The 18,307-nt window shown below is 46.6% G+C and overlaps 1 protein-coding gene across 1 annotated transcript in view; it reads right to left on the minus strand.

Moving 5' to 3' along the window:
• Positions 1-15,993, minus strand: part of LOC138268116 (galanin receptor type 1-like) — a 707,271-nt gene extending 691,278 nt beyond the window's left edge. The window contains exon 1 of the mRNA XM_069217507.1: positions 15,014-15,993. Within this exon, the coding sequence (XP_069073608.1) occupies positions 15,014-15,691 (678 nt within the window). The 5' untranslated portion in view covers positions 15,692-15,993. The remainder of the gene's footprint in view (positions 1-15,013) is intronic.
• Positions 15,994-18,307: the final 2,314 nt, after the last annotated feature.

Genomic DNA, 18,307 nt, shown 5'->3' on the forward strand with positions numbered 1-18,307 from the left:
GTATTTTGTGCCATTAGTGTATTTTTGTGACTGTTTTCAAATTGTGCCCGAATTTTCTGTGCCTTTGTTTTTCTTGTTTTCGCCCCTTGGGCGCTCCCCCTTGCAGTTCTCTCCCTGCCGCTGCCTCCCTGCGGCCCGCCCCCCTCGCGCCCCCATTCGCCGCTCCCTCCCGCCTCCCAGCTGCTCCTCCCTCCCCCTCCCTTCTTAATGGCTGGCGCTGCGCGTCGCGAGTGAGCGACCTCTGACCTGCCTTAGGTCTAGAGCTCGCCCCCCACGTCCGCAGCACCAACCTGCTGTCTCCTGCCTCTGACCCCCGCCCACACTGCTGCTAGCGTGTTCGAGGCCCTCCTCCACCAGCAGGCATCCTCCTGCGCCTCATCCCTGGTGTCTAGTGGGCTCTAGTAAGCTTCACTTGACCCGTGTGCCGCTTTCCGCCGTCCTGTAAGTGTTTTTCTATATTTTCAGCGCCTTGCCTCCTTGCGCTTCTGCCCCCGTCGTGCCCCTTCTGATTGTGCCACTTTTCGCCGTCCTGTAAGTGTTTTCTATTGTTTTTCAAGCGCCTTGCCTCCTGCGCGTCTGCCCCGTTGTGCCCCTCTGATTGCTGTGCCCCGATTGTATTTTGTGCCATTAGTGTATTTTTGTGACTGTTTTCAAATTGTGCCCGACTTTTCTGTGCCTTTGTTTTTCTTGTTTTCACCCCTTGGGCGCTCCCCCTTGCAGTTCTCTCCCTGCCGCTGCCTCCCTGCGGCCCCACCCCCCTCGCGCCCCCATTCGCTGCTCCCTCCCGCCTCCCAGCTGCTCCTCCCTTCTTAATGGCTGGCGCTGCGCGTCGCGAGTGAGCGACCTCTGACCTGCCTTAGGTCTAGAGCTCGCCCCCCACGTCCGCAGCACCAACCAGCTGTCTCCTGCCTCTGACCCCCACTCACGCTGCTGCTAGCGTGTTCGAGGCCCTCCTCCACCCGCAGGCATCCTCCTGCGCCTCATCCCTGGTGTCTAGTGGGCTCTAGTAAGCTTCACTTGACCCGTGTGCCGCTTTCCGCCATCCTGTAAGTGTTTTTCTATATTTTCAGCGCCTTGCCTCCTGCGCTTCTGCCCCCGTCGTGCCCCTTCTGATTGTGCCACTTTTTGCCATCCTGTAAGTGTTTTCTATTGTTTTTCAAGCGCCTTGCCTCCTGCGCGTCTGCCCCCTGTTGTGCCCCTCTGATTGCTGTGCCCCGATTGTATTTTGTGCCATTAGTGTATTTTTGTGACTGTTTTCAAATTGTGCCCGACTTTTCTGTGCCTTTGTTTTTCTTGTTTTCGCCCCTTGGGCGCTCCCCCTTGCAGTTCTCTCCCTGCCGCTGCCTCCTTGCGGCCCTGCCCCCCTCGCGCCCCCATTCGCCGCTCCCTCCCTCCTCCCGCCTCCCAGCCCCTCCTCCCTCCCCCCTCCCTTCTTAATGGCTGGCGCTGTGCGTCGCGAGTGAGCGACCTCTGACCTGCCTTAGGTCTAGAGCTCGCCCCCCACGTCCGCAGCACCAACCTGCTGTCTCCTGCCTCTGACCCCCGCCCACGCTGCTGCTAACGTGTTCGAGGCCCTCCTCCACCCGCAGGCATCCTCCTGCGCCTCATCCCTGGTGTCTAGTGGGCTCTAGTAAGCTTCACTTGACCCGTGTGCCGCTTTCCGCCGTCCTGTAAGTGTTTTTCTATATTTTCAGCGCCTTGCCTCCTTGCGCTTCAGCCCCCGTCGTGCCCCTTCTGATTGTGCCACTTTTCGCCGTCCTGTAAGTGTTCTCTATTGTTTTTCAAGCGCCTTGCCTCCTGCGTGTCTGCCCCCGTTGTGCCCCTCTGATTGCTGTGCCCCGATTGTATTTTGTGCCATTTGTGTATTTTTGTGACTGTTTTCAAATTGTGCCCGACTTTTCTGTGCCTTTGTTTTTCTTGTTTTCGCCCCTTGGGCGCTCCCCCTTGCAGTTCTCTCCCTGCCGCTGCCTCCCTGCGGCCCCGCCCGCCTCGCGCCCCCATTCGCCGCTCCCTCCCGCCTCCCGCCTCCCTCCTCCCTCCTCCCGCCTCCCAGCTGCTCCTCCCTCCCCCCTCCCCCCTCCCTTCTTAATGGCTGGCGCTGCGCATCCGCGCAGTGGGCGCGCCAGAGGCAAGCCCATCTGCGCCCGTCCGCGCCTGGACCACGCCCAGCGCCACCCCCCCTGGTCCTTGCGCCCCCGCGCCCCATGCCTTCGTTACTCGGCCAGCGAACTCCTCGCCTTCAACCCTGGCCCCTCCACAGAGTGCTTCCAGGCCAGCCCGAAACACACCAAAGGACCTTTTTCCTGCCGCACCTAAAACTTCACAAGCAACAGAACAACGAAGCCAGCAACAACCAACACAAACCACCTGCACTGCATCCTCCTCAACATACGCTCCGCACGAAAGCACGCCATCGAACTCTGGGACCTGCTCGACAGCACCGCCCCAGACGTAGCCTTCCTGACCGAAACCTGGTGGAACGACTCCTCGCCCCCTGACATCGCCATCGCCATCCCTGACGGCTACAAGATCACCAGAAGAGATTGCACCAACGGAATCGGCGGAGGAATAGCCATCACCCACAAAGCTACCCTCAAGATCCATACCCACACGGACGACACCCTCAAAACAGCCGAACACCTCCACTTCACACGGACCCCAACACTACCCACAGAGGAACCCTCATATACCGTCCTCCAGGACCAAGAGCCCTCTTCAGCGACACCGTCTCCGACCTCGCAAGCACCCACGCCCTCGCCTCTTCAGACTACATCCTCCTGGGAGCCCTAAACTTTCACCTGGAGAACAACAATGACGTCAACACCGCATCACTGACCACCAACCTCTCCAACCTCGGACTCCGTCAACTGGTCAACACTCCCACCCACATCGCCGGCCACACCCTTGACCCACTCTTCACTTCAAGCAACCACATCTCTTTCAGCCACACCTCCGAACTCCACTGGACCGACCATCACTACGTCCATTTCTCCTTCAAGAAAAACACCGAACACCACTGCACCCCTCTTCCGCCTCACCGCCGCTGGGGAAAAGTCACCGAAGACCAACTCACCAACACCCTCGCCAAAAACCCACCACCCGACCCCACCGACCCGGACTCCGCCGCCATCAACCTCCAACAATGGATCCTCAACTGCGCCAACATCCTAGCCCCACTCAAGAGACCCACCGCCAACCAAGAAAAGAAAAAACCAGCCTGGTTCACAGACGAACTAACCACCTCCAAACGCACCTGCCAGAAACTCAAGAAAAAAATGGATCCTCGAGCGCACACCCGAGAACCTTGCTACCCTCAAGGAAGCCAACCGTAAACACCACCAACTGATCCGACTCGCCAAGCGCTCCCACTTCACAGATCGCCTTAACAACAATGCTCACGACTGCAAGGAACTCTTCAGCATCGTGAAGGAACTCTCCAACCCCAACGCCAATGTCAACGACATCCCTCCATCCCAGAAACTCTGCGACGATCTCTCCACCTTCTTCTACCAGAAAATTGCAGCCATCCACGACAGCTTCAACACCTCACCTCCACCGTACCCCACCCCCAACAACTCCTCCCACGCCGACCACATCACCACCTGGACCCAAGTAGACGACGCCGAAACCCTAAAAACCATGAACTCCATCCACTCAGGATCTCCCTCTGACCCCTGCCCACATCACGTTTTCAACAAATCCGACGTCGCCATCGCCCCCATACTCCGCAAGATCATCAACCTTTCCTTCAACACCGCTACCTTCCCGGACAGCTGGAAGCACGCAGAAATCCAACCTCTCCTCAAGAAACCTAAGGCTGACCTCAACGATCTCAAAAACTTCCGACCAATCTCCCTCCTCCCTTTTCCAGCGAAAGTCATTGAGAAGATCGTCAACACACAGCTCGCCCACTACCTAGAAGACAACTCCATCCTAGACCCCTCCCAATCCGGGTTCAGACGAAACCACAGCACAGAGACTGCACTCCTCGCCGCCACAGATGACATCAGACTACAAATGGACAGCGGTGAAACCTCAGCCCTGATCCTCTTAGACCTATCAGCCGCCTTCGATACAGTCTGCCACCGCACCCTACTAACCCGTCTACACGAAGCCGGCATCCAAGACAAAGCCCTCAACTGGATCTCCTCCTTTCTCTCTGGCAGAACCCAGAGGGTCCGACTCTCACCTTTCCACTCCAAAGCCACCAACCTCGTCTGCGGCGTCCCCCAAGGCTCCTCACTAAGCCCAACGCTATTCAACGTCTACATGGCCCCCCTCGCACAACTGGCCCGCCAGCACAACCTCAGCATCATCTCCTACGCCGACGACACCCAGCTCGTCCTCTCCCTGACCAATGATCCTCTCACCGCCAAAGCCAACCTTCACGAGGGACTGAAATCCATCGCCGAATGGATGAGCAACAGCCACCTAAAACTTAACTCCGACAAGACGGAAGTCCTCATCCTCGGGCGCACCCCATCGGCCTGGAACGACTCGTGGTGGCCCACCGCCCTAGGCCCTCCACCCACCCCAGCCAACCACGCACGAAATCTCGGCTTCATCCTCGACTCCGCCCTCACCATGCCCAAACAGGTCAACGCAGTCTCATCCTCCTGTTTTAACACCCTCCGTATGCTCCGCAGGATCTTCAAGTGGATTCCAACAGGAACCAGAAAGACGGTAACCCATGCCCTCGTCAGTAGCAGACTCGACTACGGCAACGCACTCTACACAGGCATCCCAACAAAAGACATCAAACGACTCCAACACATCCAGAACGCATCCGCCCGCCTGATCCTCGACATACCCCGCCGATGTCACATCTCCCCTCACCTGAGGGACCTCCACTGGCTCCCCGTGGACAAGAGGATCACCTTTAAACTCCTCACCCACGCACACAAGGCTCTACACGACACCGGACCCACCTACCTGAACACCAGACTCAACTTCTACGTTCCCTCACGTCAACTACGCTCTGCCAACCTTGCCCTCGCCGTCGTCCCCCGAATCCAGCGCAAGACCTCTGGCGGCAGATCCTTCTCCTACCTCGCGGCCAAGACCTGGAACGCACTCCTGACCTCACTACGCCAGACCCAGGACCTCCTCACCTTCAGGAGACTCCTCAAGACATGGCTCTTCGAACGATAGCAGCACCACCCCCCGCCCCCCCCAGCGCCTCGAAACCCTAACGGGTACATAGCGCGCTTTATAAATTATTGATTGATTGATTGATTGATGATATGTTTCAGTTTCAAATAAGCTTTATATGTTTTTATTATGGGTCTCTATTAGATTAATGAGTAGGCAAAGCATTCATATCATTATGTATGTCGGAATTGCGATGGTTTTAATTAACAGTGTCAATAAACTTAAACTTGAAACTTGAAACAGTGAGTTCAGTAGCAGCTTGTAGTGATGTTTGGTAATGATGAACAGCACAGGAGCATCGTAATTTTTATTGTGTCATAGAAACGTTAACACACTAGGCTGATAGTCTACCTTTGAATGCCAGAACGTGACTACATATTTCCCCACTCCTTGCTTTAAAGCCTCATATAGGATAACAGTCCTGGGTGCAAATGTCTGGTCTCAATCTGTCAATAAAAATTACACACGACTCACATTTACACTTTTTTCTGAAACTTTTCTTTAGGCTTGGTAGTCCAGCCACAATGTTGCTTTGTATAATAGGCACAGTGTCAGCTTTTTGGCCAAGGCCACTCGCTCCTCAGCACTAGACAGAGAACTGTGTTGGAATAAAATTTGAAGGCCTGTTTACAGAAAGCAAGTTCATGAAAGAGTACAATAAACACGATTTAGGCAACGGGAGGGAAACTCTGAACCTGGACAGCCTAAAGCAAATAAAGCTAGCAAATGGAAAGCCAGAAAATGTGAGTTACAAACCACAAAGCCAATGGCAATCAACAGCTGGAATGCATTTCTAGGTCAACTTTCTGAAAATCAAGATGTCTTCAGCTGTCTGGTAGGCTATGACCCAAAAAGCATTGCTTGCAACTTTGGGGGTCCTAAAAGCAGACTGCCAAAGCTGTGGGGAGGAGACTGCGGACAAGCCAGCGGCCTCCCCCGCCCGTCATATTACGATGTTTTCACTAGGCTGACTGGCTGAAACATCGTATTATGCCGTCCGTCAGAAACAGTACCACAGCATTGGCCTCAGCTGCCTAATGGAAGCCCTATGGCTCCCCTGTGAAAGCCAAGGCTAATGCTGTTGCACAACAGGACCATCGGAATGCGCACTGTCTGCAGAGCAGACAGTGCACATTCCGAGGGTGCTGACAGGGTGGCCCCTGCACTGCACATGCTATGGGCATGGGCAGTGTAGGAATCCCCCTGTATCCCCCAGCACTGGCTTTCCACCAGCCTTTCCATGGCAGGGAAACCACTGGTGGGAAGTGGAATCATGAACAGGATGGTGGTGCTGCCACCCCATTGTGATCCATGATCGTGGTAGTGGCAGAAGTCCCCTGGCGGTCCAACCGACAGGTTCGAAATCTGGTGGTCAGACTGCCAGGATGCGGCAGTCCAACCGCCACCGTGAGTTTGGCAGTCCTAGGAATGCCAAACTTGTAATGACACCCTTGGTGCTATTCACTATTACGCTCCCATTTGAAAGATGGGGAACAGACAAAATCCTCATCTGTGCCGCAGAGTGTAGCATTACCGGCCCCTGATTATTAAACTCCAAATTACTAATAACGCTTTAAATAAAATGTCTAAAGTGAACTGCACTTTGATGAAAAACACTGCAGCGGCAAATGCCATTTGCTCACTGTACATTTTGTTCTTATGTTGTATACAGTATAAATTACCATCAAATCTAAAATAAATCTTAAATCCGTCAACCACATTCAAATTTTAACCTTCCCCATGTCAATTAATGCATCCATTGATTCCTTCCTTTGGCTTTGGGGAAACTTTAAATGTAATGCTGACTGCACCCCAAAGGCTAATATGGCCCACGTGCCGCCCTAAATTTAAAACCGGGTGCATATTCTGCTGATGGTTCTACACTACCGCACGTCTTGTGGCTTCGCCAAATTGTGCTCAGTTTTGGAGATATGTACTCACTGTTTCCTCCTGATCATGCCTGCGGGTAACTGAATGTGCGAAACACTGCAATGTAGGGGAATAACATGCACAAAGGCCGTTTCTCTCGTTATGTCCCATTGCTAGGTGCAAAAGTTGGAATTAGGTGAAAAAGTGACCCTGGAATGCTCGCAAATAGTATTTCCTTAGCCATTATTTTTCCCACTGCATTCTAGAACACTGCATTCTAGAACGCCACATAAATTTAAAAAGTTGCTTTTATATTTCCTTTTCTTTTAAAAAAGAAAGAAGGCAGGTGAATCCTAATGTGCAAAATATTTCTCACTGTTAATGCAGAAAAAACATGAGCTCAAAGAAGCATGGCAGGTACTGTTCTCAGCTGATGCCTCCTCTCTGAAGTGAAGCGGTGTGAATCCAGGCGATCCGCCTCCGTATGGTCTCAGCGCACCTACTAAGTAACCTAATCACTCACGCCAATTAATTGAACGAAAACTCATCAAGCACTACGCTTCAGTGCTTAGCGCTGATTCATTTCACTGAACTCGACGTGCAACCTTACTGCAACCTTACTGAAAAATGTTGTCTCCCAGTATGTAAGAAGACACCTGGAATCAGCGCCACATTCTTGTTTTTTGACGTGGAGGAAAAGTGTGGCACAAGGAACATCCATTCCAAAGCAGTGCTGGAAATATAAAACAAATACACCTGCATCCCATAAATGGGTTTAAAGCGTCGCACAAGAATTGTAGGGAGGGGGGGCACGAAGGATGGATTCACGAAGATCAGAATCTGGCAGACGACTTAAACAATTATATTTTTTAAAGCTCTGCCCCAAAGAAATTAGCAACAAGGACAGTTGTCTTAGTAAGTTTCTTAATTGGCCACAAAGACCACCTTTGAGACCTCTGATCTCAGATATGGTAAAATCAGTGCCAGGAACCCAGGGACAGCTCCTCTTTGTGGCCTTGAGTTGTGGATGCACTCTCCTTGTTTTTCCCCAATTTTGCAATTACACTAATGGTGAATAATACTATTATTCTCACTATTAGTGTCATAAAAAATGTAGTGAAGTTATGGAATAGGACTTTTGCTAACAGCTAATGTAACTAGGAAATTGCTAATATGTGAATATTTAAGGAGTGTCCTTTAAATTGCCTTTAGCTTGTGGCTAGTGCTTCAAAATGCAATATTTGACCCACTTTTTCCGAAAATGTCCTCTTGTGTTGGAGCCACCCAAGCCCTTTTAAAACAGGTCTAGCTCACTTGCATCACTCGCTTGCTGCAATTCCACACTGGAAGTGCGCCCCAGAACAGAGAAAGATCATGTCAGCACCCTGACGTAGCTGGTATCTAGAATAGACATGTGTACATGTTGTGCTGTTGAATTAATCACGCACTTAATATGGAACTTAAGTGATGTCACTTATTGTGATGCCTTAAGGGTTAATGTAAAATAACATGACCTCCTGGGTAAATTCAGGGGAAAAAATCACGATGTCACCACCTGTGATGTCATAAGGACAGAGGATCTATCAGTCACTTCTATTACCGATAGAATTTGAGGGAATCGCGATCCATGGTTTAAGAGGCTACATTTTAAAATATCTTTTGGGAGTAAGGTCACCTGCTACAGAGATATTAGTCTAGACAGCAAGCTTCACCATATAATATAAATAATATAAATCTGATAGATACTGCAGCTGCTGAAGAGATCTGTGTACTACCTATCCACACATTTGCACATTTGACTGATCATAAAATAAGAATGATGGTTAGAGTGCCTGCTGCAAAGTGCCCTGCTCAATATACAGTCCACATGTCTGTATTTTATGCAGGAGGGTTACTGGTTTTGTTGAGATTCTTGTGGTACCTGCAGGTCACAAGTTACAATCCCTGTAACGTAGCTTAGTGAGTTATGAACCAGCATTAAGGAGAGGCGTGAAAATAAAAAGACACGTTTAGAACTATACTGTTTTTCTGGATCTTTTGTTATTTTAAGGTTACTAAAAAGGTTCCTTTTTATAGTAAATGAAAATTATTGGTAAGTACCTATATAAATGATTATTGGTGTAATTACTCATATTGACAGATTCACCTGATCCAGGCCGGCTTAATCCCTGGTGACGCCCTGTATGACAACCTTTTTGGTGCCCACCCGATGACCTCCTCCTCGGATTCCCCCACTATAATCTGGCAAAAGTGCCCCTTATCTGTCCATAGCCACTCTCTCACACATATTTAATTTGTTTTAAAGCACTGATAAAGGCTGGCTTTACTAACCCACTCAGCTATCCACATAAAATACAGATCTGTTCTTTAAGGCAGGCATATTAACCCTCTGCGCTACTTTATTGCAAGTCAAAACTACCACTGGACAAAACTCGATCTCTCTGTAGCAGGAACATTAATCACAAAGAGTTATCTTGACATTTTTATTGTAGCCTGACAACTGGATGCACAAGGAACTCTGCTTCAGGTGCTTTTAAATTGTAAGTTTTTGCTAAACACAGTGCCCCTCTTGAGGTCAGTGCCTCTCATTCAGATCAGCACCCCGTGCGGCCGCACCTGGCGCACCCCCTTAAAGCTGGCCCTGCACCTGATATTCTCACAGTCCATGTATCTCTAGCATAGTGTTTGCAAAAATCAGAAAACTGCCTCTAAATCATATTATATCTCTTAAGTACTTTTGAAGTGACACACTGAGTGGTTTTTTTTTAACATTGCATTAACATCTAGGTGTTAAGCTCCATTTGGCATCCAACCAGGATGAGAGGTGAACAAAAGAGGTACAGCTCTCTTATTAAATGGGCCATTTGGATTGGCCTGACCTGAAACTGAAAATAGGAGGGCTCCCTCATTCCCTGCAGGTTGTTGCTCTGAACATAAAGCTAAGTGCAGCCAATGCTGAATGTGTCCCAGTGTTGAAAAATTGCACCAGGATAAAATCAGCATATTTCCCTGGGGACAGCTAGATCCCAAATCCTGCTCCACAACAGCTTCTGGAGTTAGGATCTGGCATGGTTACCCTTTTTTACAGCACTGTTCCCAAGTACCCTCCATCTATGGCAAAAGAATGTTCACCCTTTCGAAAATGTACACATAGTTCGATCTATGGTGTTTAAAATCGGAAACTGATTAAGTTTGTAAAAGAGTAATTCTAATGAAAACTGTTTAATTTTCACAATCTAATTCTCTTTTTCTCAGCTCTGTGTGATAGCATATTTTTACATTTTTATTTTGGTCTTTTTGGAAAAATTAGTGTGTGTCTGCTCTGTGCATCAGATGGCTCTATAAGAAGGTGGAACGCATTAAGTGAATGCACAGAATACGCAGTACATGGTGATTGTTCACGGATCCTGTTATGTGACACCAAGAAACCAAACCAGTTCCATTAATGTCTTCAGTAGTGCTGCCGTGAAGCCTTGAAGCCTTTTGACGAGGTGGGAAGAAGACAGGAATTTGTATGGCTTCTGGTGTTGAATGGGTCTTGAAGTTGGACATGGGCTTACAATCTTCAGTGGAAAATGATAATCAATAGTGGTAGAGCCTGGTACAAAAATGAACCATTAATAAAATGTGGTTGGGAAAAGGTGTGTCTTTAGTCCTCCTGAGCGTTAGAAAGTCTAGAAATAACACCAAATTTGTATATCTGGCTTTGGGCATGGTGAGTACATTCTCTAAGACAAGCCTTCTTGGTCTGGGCAGGAGGCAGCACTGGAGAACCGTGGTGGGGATATTCTGGAGAGTTGCCATGCATTCCTTAGTTAACTTTGTGTACCACTTCACAAAGGAGCACTTTCCCTTTTAGTACTCTAGATATACAGTTGAAGTATGAAGAGATCATATAATTGCTAACTTATTTATGAGCACAGCTATTGAACCGAGCCCAAAGACAGAGGATCTAATGATGTCTAACGCTCTAGATGACATGTCCCTCTATAAACATGAACAGCAGACGTTCTGATGCCTCTTTAGTAAACAATTCTTTACATTTTCAAAATAATTACTTGTGTATGCAGGACTATTGGGAAATGATGGCATGTTTCTAATCACAGATCAGATGGAGCATCCATTGTGGAAGCACAAGATTCCATCAGCTGCATGTTCAGGTACCTCCAAAAATCTCCAGGAGAAGTTGAATGGTGATTCATATTCTATGCCCCTTCAATATTTGCCTTCTTGATCCAGATTTCCAGCAACAAGTGGCGATTTTTTTAAATATATTAGTTAGCTGCAAATCTTATGAAACAGAGAAAACTGTACATTTGAGGCACTGGTAGAATTAGCTAATGATTTAGAAATATCCTTGCAGAAAGGGGACATGCTAAACACATGGAAGGTTAAGTTTCTACTCTGATTAACCGTCTACTTTGCTTAAAATACAAACATACTCAAACACACAGCGCATACTGGCTTTCCCTAGAGAAGAAAGGGATGCAAAGAACATCAGGTGGCAAGTAACCAAACTGAGAAACAATTACAACTTTTAGCAAACAGTTAAATATTGATTAACGGTAGTCCCCGTTATAAATCTTTTCTGGGTGCCAAAACTTTTTCTCGGCCACAACTATCAATGCAGCTACTAACCAGAGCCAGAGACTCTAAAACGGTCTTTGATCTCATCAATCCTGCCAAAGATACCACACACAATTATCGTTAGATAGCTGCAGAGATATTGATGCACGTTTTGCCAACAAAAATTAGATTATAATGGCAGGTTTTCAGGGGACTGCTAAACTCAATGCCTTCTTAAATGCACTATTCACAACTAGAAAGAGAGCATTCTTGGGAAATAAAAACACACTTAATAATTAAGCACAAAAAACACATATACCTCAGGTTCATTTCCACGGAGACACTTTAATTCTAGACCTCATGGGTTATATCAAGCTCATAGATAAGAAATATGATAGTCAACTCAAATGGGCGATGGCCATCTAGCCAGACCTTTTTGGACACAGCATCAAACAACTTTGTGAATGCCTCCCTACAGTATTGGACTGTCCCATACTAGTTAGAAAAACGCCATTGTTAACCCATGTCTTGAAGGAGGAGTCTTTTGATCTATGTGAAATGCTTAACTATAACACCACTGGGGGTTTATCCAGTTTAATTACAATCCTTGACAAAAGCAGTTAATTTCCAGATGTACAGACCAATGATACCCACCATGGTTTCTACCCTGGACATGGGGCCGAAATTGTGGTCTTCAATATTGTTGCTTTATTACAGAAGATAGCTTATGGTGGTGACCTGGCCCTTGAGCTACTTTTGGATCTCTTTGCAGCTTTTGACACAGTGGGTCCTGGTGCTCAGCTGAGGCATCCGAAAGACGTGTGAGGTTGGTGATGGGTCCTGAGCTCTCCTGAATCCAGTTGTTCCTAATGGCCTGTACAAACAGGGATCTTTCAAAGCTAAGCAAAGAGATCTAAACTGTGAGGTGCACCAGGGCTCACATCTATTCGCATTCCTATCTCCTATTCTGCTTAATGTCTATAACTACCCTTTATTATATTTAATCAGACCAAGGGGTTTAAGCTTCTAGTCAAATGATGATGACCCACAAATGTTGGCCAAAATCAATGGAGATTGCAGACAGTATGGAAATTAATCAAGACCCTTTCCAAAATGTAGCTGTTGGGTGAACTCATGTTGTTGACAATATTTTTTGGGTTTAAGGATAGACTATCAAGGGCTTTATCCCCAAACCTCTCACCAGAATCTTGAACACTGGGACAGCGTAATAAATTTGGGCATGAAGCTGGACAGTGAACTGACTGTAAGAGAGTAGGTTGTAAAAGCTCCATTCAGCAATTTCTTCCAGTTGTCCCATTTACATGAAAATTATACATTTTATCCCCTTCCAATATTACTCTACTAAGAAGCACTAATAAATACAAGACTAGATTATGCCACCACCCTCTGTGCAAGATCCGTGCATATCTTAACTATAATGTACAATTGGCTTGAAATGCTGGATCAGTGCTAACACTGAAAGTATGATCACATATCCCAGAAACACCTGTCCCTGAATTGGGTAAATTGGAGGGTTATATCAAATTCAAAATCTTGTAGCTGGTGCAAAAAAACATATATGCTGTACGACCAGGATTTATGAATCCAGAACCCTTCAATCAGCCTGAAATAGACTGGCTGCACACGATTATCTGTCAGAGGTAAAAATGGGTGGAAGAAGCTTCTCGATCCTAGGGACCAAGTACTGTAATGACCTTCCCAATAATATGTGATTGAAGGGCCAATATAGATTCAGCTCCTCCTTGGAAAGCTTATTTTTTAAGTTATCTATGACTTGCTACCCATATATCCTCTGCAACGTTCGGGCTTCTTTGTCCCTGAGTACCAAAACACATGTAGTCCACAGTATACAAATATAATTCTTCTAACCGTTATGTCAGTGTTTTATGGAGCACACCTGACTAGTGAGGGATGCACTTAGACCATCACAGAAAAGCAACACAACAGACATTGTCTGAAATCTGATGTCTCTAGGTCGCCTATATGTGTAAATTAATACATATACATGAGTAAAGGCGTCAAATATGCAGAAAATATCTTGAAAATCTGTACAGCAAAATGTGCATTCAGATTTCTAAGTATTCCTCAAAGTGTAGTAAGCACACTAGTTGAAATATTCATGGTCTTTGTCCCTCGAACACTTACAGTTCTTCAATCACCCTTGCACGTCTGTGCTCAGCACAAACGCCTAGCACATTCCCTTAAATGAATGACAAACATTCTGCTCTACTTGATAAGAGAAAACCTCCTCTAACCGTCTACGTAACTGTGTCGATGAAGCCCTCTACACTCACCATATGAGTGGCTACTCTCCAAGCTAGCCTGCAAATGAGTCAAGCTGCCTTCAAAACAGAATCCGTTTCTCTGTTCCTGCTGCCAGCCTGTTTAACCTATACTGACAGCAAGCCCGCCTCTCTGGCTCCAGTTATTCCTTCTTACTTCCCTCCTCTCAGGCTGATCTTCAAGTACGGGCAAAATGTAAAGCCTCATCATGCTTACGTCAGCAACGTAAATGTCATGCTCTATCTCTCTGCCAAGCGATAAAGTACAGTTGAGCATCTAAGTAGAGAAGTATTTACTGATTTATTTGGCGCCTAAAGGCATCTTCAGAGGTTCACGTTCACCTTTTTTAAAGACAAGACATGACAGAAACTTGGTCAAGCAACGGTACATTTCAGATTTACTTGGAGGCAATCGCTTTTTGTGTTTGACAATATGCTAAAAAGCTTTCATGAGATGGAAGTTTCTTACAAAAGGATGGACCATTACCCTCAGTTCACTGATCTCCAAGATGATATTCCTGAATCTCTTCTAAAGTGTTTTTGAATGTACCTTGTATTAAAATGTACAGTTCAGACACCCTCAATAAAAAAGAACATAATTCTATTTTCATCCACACTCACTGACGTTGTGTGTATTGAACAGTAAAGGCGTATAGTATTGTCAATCACAGATAAACTTCATAGAACAAAAAAAATAATATCATTCGTTCAAGTTTTTGATCTGTGACGTTCACAAGTTAAAACTCGAACAAGTAAGAACATAAAAACTTAGAACTGTGATTCTTTGGCCAAAGTGGAAGCTGAGGGTAAGGGGTTCTTTGCGACCAGAGAAAATGGAGCCAAATGTGGGAGGAGTATTTGCAGATTAAACTCAAAGTCAGTACTAGGCAGCTGGAGAAACTGGATAGAAGTATGGGAGGTGAACTGACAAATAGGAGGCAGTGCCATAGCGAACACTTCTTGATTAGAAAAAATGAGTAGTGGAATGACACAAATACATTATTGTCCAGCATTATACATTAAAATACAAAGTTCAAAACATAAAAGTAATTAGCATTTTTACATATAATCAGACGTTTTGGGGAATGTAACTTTTGTCATATAGGGTTCCTCTTTTTCTTTACCTTGGCGTAGCAACAGGTGATGATCATCAAAGGCAAGAGGTAGCCGATAAGCAGAATGGTCACTTTGTAAGTCTGCTTGGCTGATATGTTTTCGCCCCAGTACTCCCAGCAAAAGGAGCTATTGGGAGCCTCCTTCTGCTCACTCATGATTGATTGGTGTTGGGCTACTGGAATGGCAATCACTGAAGAGAGAATCCAGATGATGCTCACCCCAATGGATGCATTCTTCTTGTTTCGGATACATGGGGATCGCTTGGAATGGACAACAGCAATGTACCTGTCAACGGACATGGCCACAAGGGTGAAAATGCTCACCAGCATGCTGACCATCACAAAGTAATGCACAAATTTACAGAAGAAGGCTCCAAAGATCCACTCAGGCAAGGAGTAGATGGTCGCTTGGAACGGGACGCAGAAGAGTAGGAAGAGTAGGTCTGCGATGCTAAGGTTCAGGATGAAAATATTGGTTGTGCTCCGTGATCTCCTGGATTTGATCCGCCCAATAACTATCATGACCAATGTGTTACCGATAATACCAAGCAGAAATATAAACCCGAAGATCACAGGAACGATCACCACCGCTGCACCGCCATCCATTCCTGTCTGGACGCAGTCACCACTGACATTTTCACAGTAAATATCCTCAGAGTCCCCCGAATAATTGAGCTTGTCATTCATTGCTGGTCTTCTAGGAGCTTCAAAGCGTCTCCTCGCGTAAGGTCAACTGGTTGAGTAGAGGATCTTCAGAAAAGCCTTGAGAGAAGAAGAGTGCCAGGTCAAAGATAAAAGTAAAAACAAGAGAAGCTTGGAAGCTGGTGCGTTCTACTTCTGTCCTTCACACACATTCTGCTTGGATACTGTTATTTTATCTCCTTTTCCCTTTGAATCAACCGGTGTTAAATTCTAGGCAGCATCTAGCACTACTCCGGGAAGGGCAGTGAAGCTGTGGCAGGCAGTGCAGTCACTCTCAGAGCTCCTCCACAGCGGAGCGGAGCCTACCTCTCCCAGCCCCCCCTCCCAGGGTTTAAAGGCGCAGGGACTGCACACATGCTGTAAGCAGAAGGGATACAGTGCGCGATTTCTCCTCTGCGCTCTGCTTCCCACTGTTAACGTGACATGATTGCTACCTGACCTAACCCCAGTGCGGTGCTAGCACTATGCATAGCTCATTATCTAAGTAAGATTTACCCTGTCAGAAAAAAAAAATATTTCTATGCAAACTGCCTGGGTTTCTAGTTATCTGCAAACACTCCGTCAGGTGCGAGCAGGTTCCTCTCTTGCAGCCGCACTCATCGAGTAGTGCAGAGAGCAATGTCATTTTTATTTTATTCTGCTGTTTTTCCTTCTTTGTGGAGAATCGATGCTTCTGTTTTACCTTTCCGACAGTTTGCCTGAAGACAGGTTCGCACACTAACGATGGCTCTTTCTCTCATTTAATGAGAGGGCAGGAAAGCACAGCAGCAAATAACACCGGGTAAGTCTATATACTGAAGATCATGCCAATTTCTTATCTTTTCCAGAAAGGGCCCTTGTGTAAAACTGGAATCGATGCCAAGGTAACCCTCAGGGCACCCCGCTGAACAGGACACTCAAATATAGTCTTTAAGTAAACCTGCACATCGTTCCATTTCAGAAATGTTTAAGACATGTTGCAAACCTGTCAACCTTTGAAATTAAATCTTTCACTGAAAAAAAAAGGATTTTGAAAAAGTAAGGTTGTGCTATTGCTTTTTATTGACAGGGAAGGTGTGAACTCATTATCAGACAGGCACAGCCTCCTACAGGGCAAGGTTCAATCTGCTGAAAAGCTTTTTAACAGGCGGCAGTAGGCACACTTCAGCGCAGCTTAGACGCCGGAAAACACAACAGCTGTGGTTCAGCTCTCTGTACTTCTACAAATGGAATCAATTTTAAACTGCAGATAACATTTCATACTGACCTAAAACTTTCCCTCCACATTCCACAGTCGCCAAAATTAGTATACATCATATTTCGTTCTCTTATCTCTATAAGAAAAAGTTGCATACGTCTATAGCACAGTGCTACATCAACAATATTTCCCAAGTGGGGAATTAAATTATATTCATAAGGAATTCCAAACCACATCCTAACCACATAATGTACTGATTCTCTTAACAGGTATATCTGCTTCTTTAGCATTTTATGACCTAACACCTGTAAGAAGAAAAACACTACACAAATTAGCAACATTAGAGGAAATAGAAGAAAATATTGTTATTAATAAAAGCCAAGAAGAAAACATTGAAAAATCAAAACAAATCAAAAAATTAAAGAATTCTTTGCCGGGAGGAAGCCCAAGGTCCTGATTTCGGGTTTGGTGGTTGGAAAACCCGATCACGAGATCGGTGGTGAGGAGACCACATCGGACCTGGCGGTCTCCCCACCTGCCCTACTACGAGTTTTCCACTGGGCTGACTGGTGGAAACAGCCCAGTGGAAAATGTGCAGCAGCATTGTACTCTGCTCCACATGGAGACGAGTCCGGTGCCGTCACACAGGAGGCCAACCAACACCCCAACACCTGGGCAGTCAGTGCGCATTCCGAAGGTGCTGGGAAGGGGGGGCAGGGGGGGGGGCTGCACTGCCCACAAAAATGTGGTGGACAGAACAGGGCCCCCAGCACTTCTTGTCCGCCAGCCTTTTCATGGTGGTTGAGCCACTATGAAAAAGCTGGTGGAGAACATGATTGTAATAAGCACGGCGGCGCTGACTTCAGCACTGCCCTAGATGATCACAAGACTGCCATCAGCCTGTCAGGATCAGAGATCCTGGCAGAGAGGGTGATCCCTGGTGGTCTGACTACAAGGATCGTAATGTGGTGGTCGGACCACCTTAGCAGCGACAGTCCGACCGCCACTGTGAGTCTGGCAGCCTTGAGACCACCAGACTTGTAATCAGACCCTAAATCTCATTATTATCTGCATAATTACTCAATGTACAGCTAGATCCTGAATATTTCCAATATATTCACATTATTACAGATTCAATTTATCTTTTTCCCTTCAGCCACATTTGTTAAATAGATCTCTTTATTCTTATTGTATGGCCTTTGTTAGACCTGGCATCCTTGATGTGGTCTCCCCTGTCTTTTTTTGTCTCTGCTTCCCATTTTTTGACAGTGTGCTGGACCATGTTTTTAATGTTTTTGGTACTCTGGGCACTTTACCACTGCTGACCAGTACTAAAGTGCAAGTGCTCCTTGTGTAAATTTTATGTGTAATTGGCTTTTCCATGATTGGCACATTTGATTTACTAGTAAGTCCCTAGTAAAGTG

This window comes from Pleurodeles waltl, chromosome 12, assembly GCF_031143425.1.
Source record: "Pleurodeles waltl isolate 20211129_DDA chromosome 12, aPleWal1.hap1.20221129, whole genome shotgun sequence".
NCBI lineage: Eukaryota > Metazoa > Chordata > Amphibia > Caudata > Salamandridae > Pleurodeles > Pleurodeles waltl.